Genomic DNA, 6,000 nt, shown 5'->3' with positions numbered 1-6,000 from the left:
CACTACCACCACCACCTCACCACCACCTCACCACTACCACCACCACCACCTCACCACTACCACCACCACCACCTCACCACTACCACCACCACCACCACCACCTCACTACTACCACCACCACCACCTCACTACTACCACCACCACCACCACCACCTCACCACTAACCACCATTTCACCACTACCACCACCACCACCTCACCACTACCACAACCACCTCAACACTAACCACCATTTCACCACTATCACCACGAGCGCCTCAATGTGGACACGCATAAAGACCACTCAGTGCATTCCTTTATAAACCAACTCCCGCCAGCAGTTTGAATTGAGGTGGCAGCAACAAATTAACAGTATCCACTGTTTAATGAACCAAGGCGGAGGTGAGCTTCGTAGCCCAGCATCTGGTCGCCTGCAAAGAGGATCTGATCTGTTGTTTTAATGTAAATATAAAATGGAAGGAACTTCCCTTTTATATTTACTCCCTTCACGCTGGCAGCGGTGTGAGCGTAAGCCTCGTTATAAGGCAGCAACAGTGACTGCTTTGTGCGCGCACCCGTTACTGCTGTTGTGTGAGAACACGCCTAGCTGTGCTCACCTACTTATGGTTTCGCGGGGTTGGGCTCCATCTCTTTGGTCCTGCCTTGCTAGCCCGTCCTAAGGTTCCCCAACGTCAAGAAACTGTCGTACTAAAGTGCCCTTATCGTAACCTATCAGAGGACCCAAAACAGAAATCGGGAGAGTATGTCACTTTCGTGAGTCGCTACCATTTTGTAGTACGACGATTTTTGGCCTTATGTAACGTATGCGTCAAAATGCGACGTTCTATTAGAAGGACGGGATGAGGGACGAGGTAGCTCAAGCTGTTCTCACCCCGTTCAGAAGAACGTGTTCATATATACACACATCACAAACAAGCAACATATTATCGAATATTCTGGTTAATAAACATATACATTTCTTCCTTTACACATGCAGTATGATACCAGACGTACACACAAATACTTTTATGACTAGGTACGCAGACAGAAGTTGCAATAGGCATTCACACATATCAGCAAGAGGTTACAATCTTGGTGCAAAATTCTTTTATCTCTCCAGAATATCATAAATTTTTCCGTTGTGACACATCCAGGCTAATTGTTCAGGAACAGTCCTTATCTCAGTGTTTCTATATACATTAATCAACGGACAATCAAGAACATAATGAGTGAGGGTGTGAGACCTTAACATACCACATAGCTTACACTTGGTGTTATTATCATTAACACCTATTGCATGTTCCCAGCAATATTTGTACCCAAACCTGAGCCGCATGTGTACAAAGTTACTCCAAGCATTTCTCCTTTTACCATAAGTGAAATGGGTCACATATATGTAACCCATGCATATATGACAACCCATATATGCATGGGTTGTCTTCTCTCATACAGTATACCCCTCCTCGCCTCTTCTGCCTGTCCCTGAATATTTCTTATTTTGCTTCTTATTTGTCTCATGGTTAAAACACATTCAATGTTAACTTGTTGTCTGGATGTGGCGCGTTTGGCCAGTTCATCCGCCACATGAATTTCACTTTGTGAACTTTTAGCTTTATCTCATGTCTCCATTTATTACACTCCAGCTATGGGCATGAAGAGTAGATTTCGACTGTTTAATAATTCAAGTGTTCCTCGTCCATCGATAAATACGAAGACATCATCTTCAACACCTGGATAAGCGTAATACGCTTCCCGCCTTCCATACTGACACTTAACGAATATGTGCTCGCGCCCAGGAGTGTATAAGGGTATATAGGTATGCGCTAGTATGAGTGTGTATGCGTATGCATATGCGCTAGAGTGTGTGTGTGTGTATGTGTGTGTGTGTGTGTGTGTGTGTGTGTGTGTGTGTGTGTGTGTGTGTGTGTGTGTGTGTGTGTGTGTGTGTGTGTGTGTGTGTGTGTGTGTGTGCATATAAGGGGTGTACATGGATGCGCGAGTGTGTGTCATGGCGAATAGGTATGAACTAGCATATATGCGTTTGAGGGTGTATACATATGCGCTAGTGTGAGTGCGTTTAAGGGTATATGCGTATGCGTTAGTATGATAGTGTGTAAGGGTAGTGTGCCAGGTAGTGTGTTAGAGCGTGCATGGGTATATGTACGTGTGAATGCGTGCACTCCCCGAAGAGTGCGAGTGCGTGTGCACGCTCTCGAGTGTGTGCGCGAACGCTCTCAAGTGCGCGAGAGTGACACTTGTTCATCAAATGCACATTGGCTGCCAGCCACATAGGATGGAATTCAATTCGGAGAGCAATTGGATTCTTCAGAGAATTGTCCTCTGCTGCTGCGCTGGCCAGAGCCACACTCAGCATCGGTGCAATTCTGTTCAAACAATGAAGTTGTTTTGGTGTTGACCTTTTGCAAGAATTCACGCATCTAAAGTTCATCTAAAACACACCTGTGAGCCCCTGATAACGGAAGGTTATTGCTTGGTAATTGTTCCCATTTCCTTGTGGTGCGCGAAAATATACGCATGCACGTGCGTCCAATCGCACGCATGCAAGACCGTCCAAACGCACGCATGCACAAGCGTCCAAACGCACGCATGCAAGACCGTCCAAACGCACGCATGCACAAGCGTCCAAACGCACGCAAACAAGACCGTCCAAACGCACGCATACAAGACTATCCAAACACACGCATATAAGACCGTCCAAACGCACGCATACAAGACCATCCAAACACACGCATACAAGACCGTCCAAACGCACGCATGCAAGACCGTCTAAACGCACGCACGCATGCAAAACCTAAACGCACGCACGCAAAATCTTTCGAACGCATGCACGTAAATGTGTCCCCCCCCCCTCCCCCTCATCGCAAGTACCCACTTGGTCTTGTAAAGTTTTATTGATTAAAATTATGTTTATTTCTACATATTTATCGACTTAGTATATATTTTCAACAATATATTCTATACTTCATGGAATAAACTATTGATGTCTTAATAAATATTGATGATTAAGTTACAGCAATGGACTAGAAAACTTGTGGGCTGTATAAACATTTGTTTATACAAGTTCCATTGACTCTATCTTCCAGAATTGATGTTTAGAGAGATATACTTCCGTGGTCAACAGTGTGTGTGTGTGTGTGCGTATTCACTCACCTATTAGTACTCTCCTATTTATGCCTGCAGAACCCCGGTTTTCTTGCTTGTATTTAATGCAATGACTCCTGACCTATTTCTGTATCATATCTACTTTTAAAGTTGTGAATGGAGTTTGGCTATACAACCTACCCCTTTAAATCATTCCATATTCCCTCAACTCTTACGCTCCAGTAAGTTCGACAGATATTATTTCACTTCCGAAAAGGTATGTTGATGTTTGCTACCTAATTCTCTCGAGGTGTGTGAGTCTGAACATCATTATTCTTTCAAGTATTTTGCAAGGGATGCTTGTGAGTGACACTGGTCTGTAGTTAAGTGCCACTTCTCTATCTCCTTTCTACTAGATTGACACCACATTTGCTTCCTTCTAGCAACTAGGCAATTCTCCCTTTGTAAGTGATTCATTAAAGATGAGTGCTAGAAGTATACTGAGGGTCTTTGCCTCTTCTTCTAATATTCATAGTGATACTTTAACAAGCCCAATAGCTTTAGTTTGCTAGTGATGCTAGCTGTTTCCTTACTTTGTTGATATCTCAATATTTAATAGTCTCTCGTCAGGTGTTACCTCCTCTTCCAGTACTGTGAGCTGTTCAGGCTCAATTGTGAACACTTCACTGACACTTCGTGTGTACTCACCAAGTTGTGATAGCGGGGGTTGAGCTTTGGCTCTTTGGTCCTGCGTCACAACCATCAATCAACTGGTGTACAGGTTCCTGAGCCTACTGGGCTCCATCATATCTACACTTGAAACTGTGTATGGAGTCAGCCTCCACCACATCACTACCTAATGCATTCCATTTATTAACTACTCGACACTAAACATATTCTTTCTAATGTCTGTATGGCTTATTTGGCCACTCAATATCCATCTCAATTAGATTTTCACTCGAATTGGAAATTTCAAAATTTCAAAATTTCCACACACAATTTGTGTGTGTGCGTGTATGTGTGTGTGTGTGTGTGTGTGTGTGTGTGTGTGTGTGTGTGTGTGTGTGTGTGTGTGTGTGTGTGTGTGTGTGTTTTGGCAGGACGAGCGTCAGCTCTTGAGTCTTTTTTTTTCAGTCGCCAGTCCATTCAGATTCATTAGATGTTATCCCAATTTCTTTTTCTCATTCCTGTTCTTCTAATTACGTATGGAGTTAGTCTCAACTACCTCACTTGTTTCATTCCATTTGTTCCCTGATCTTAAACTGAGAAAGGATTTATTACATCTCTGTGGCTCGTCGGAATTTGTAAGTTCTACCCATGTTTACGCTAAAACTTTTGTTACCATTCACTTTGTCTATATTTCAAAAAATCTTATATGTAGTGGTCATATCACCTTTTTTCCTCTCGTAGCTTAACGTTCATCGACTTGTGATCTAGCAAACCTAGAATGTTCAACAAATTTGGTAGACATTCTAAGTTTTGCTTTTTAGGTGGGAATTCCTCACTGACGCTATACATTATAGTACTCATTTAACTTATGTAGTGTACAATGTTCTGAAAACCCTTGGTAGTCTGTTAAAAATGAACCTCCGATGATAGACTGGGTTATCTTCCATATTATTTTGCCTCGTGACTTCAATGGTTTCCATCCCATCACCGTATGCACCACTATGGTCTTGGAATTGATATGATATATATTTCTACATAGTATACCACTATAAGACAATAGGGAACATATGTATGCTGAGGTCCCCTAAGCCAAGAGCGAGGCAGTTTGCGCGGTCTCCCTACGAATTACTAGCCAGATCCAACGGTGTTTAACCGACTGACCGAGTGACAGAACATCGGGTTGTGCATGCGGGAGCTGATGTGTGTGTGTGAGGAACACATTCTGTGTTCACGTGGGGTTCTCCCGCTACGTATGTATTGTCAGGAGGCCGCTGGTGCGTGCGTGCGTGCGTTCACATGCGTGGTGCGGCCAGCTGGCGAGCGCGACGCGGTAGTAAGTACTGAGCCGAGCTGCCAGTTCGTTGTGCACCTCGCATCCGGCCGGTCGTATTCCCGGCATCCCTTTGCTGCTTGTATTATGGTGACTGCCTCCGGTGCGGTTCATATCTGTAATCAAATCGCCATCGACATTAACGGTGGCTTCGTCCACGGAAGGGATACGGTCCCTGCTGGCAGAACTGGAGATGTCTACCAGTCGAGGCTTGCCTGCCACGCTGCCCAGATCGGAGTCTGAGATCGTTGTCGACTTTACGAGGCCGCCGCCAACTTCCGAGGATGAGATGAGTCACGACTCGCTTAACGAAGTTGAGTTCACCCTTCAGAAGCTCCCAGGAACTTCAAGGAGCAGCTCCAAAAACGCCTTGTATATGGATGACTCTGACGGGGAGGCGTCCAAGTCTCCCCGACGGTCTTACGGTATTAATAGCTCCCTGGATGGCCAGGATACACTAGGCAACACCTCGGAGTGGCGACACAACAGAAGTGAGAGTAACACCTCCAGGGGCTCCATCAAAGTCGTCACGGACAACAGGAGAAAGCGCCGGACCCTTGGCAGAGAGCTGAGCGGGAACACCTTCTCTCCCACCAGCTCTCCGGCCTACTCCTTCCGCAGCACCATTGACCTCCTGCCCTCCTCCAAGAAGCGTCGAGGACTCAGACAACAGGTAGTACTGTCAGGGAGGTCACCCAGCACACACTTGTTCCATTTGGACCCGTGGTCTGTTCCAGCGCTATGCTTGTCTGAGCAACCTGCCCACTTACCTAACACATCGCATTTTTTATGATATTGATCAATCCATTCAAAATTCGAAGTATTAGTAAAAAATACCATCAAATTGACGTTTTCAGTGCATCCGCTTCGGTAGGTTAGGTTGAGTGCTTGCATTTGTGCGTTTCTGATTTCGCATTGTAC

The 6,000-nt window shown here is 45.0% G+C and overlaps 1 protein-coding gene across 1 annotated transcript in view; it reads left to right on the top strand.

Moving 5' to 3' along the window:
* Positions 1-5,124: 5,124 nt before the first annotated feature.
* Positions 5,125-6,000, top strand: part of LOC123769190 (facilitated trehalose transporter Tret1) — a 35,764-nt gene continuing 34,888 nt past the window's right edge. The window contains exon 1 of the mRNA XM_045760203.2: positions 5,125-5,752. Coding sequence (XP_045616159.1) covers positions 5,273-5,752 — 480 coding nt within the window. The 5' untranslated portion in view covers positions 5,125-5,272. The remainder of the gene's footprint in view (positions 5,753-6,000) is intronic.

Source organism: Procambarus clarkii, chromosome 66, assembly GCF_040958095.1.
Source record: "Procambarus clarkii isolate CNS0578487 chromosome 66, FALCON_Pclarkii_2.0, whole genome shotgun sequence".
Classification (NCBI taxonomy): domain Eukaryota; kingdom Metazoa; phylum Arthropoda; class Malacostraca; order Decapoda; family Cambaridae; genus Procambarus; species Procambarus clarkii.
The sequence above is the reverse complement of the archived record's forward strand: the minus strand, read 5'-3'. Positions and strand labels throughout refer to the sequence as shown.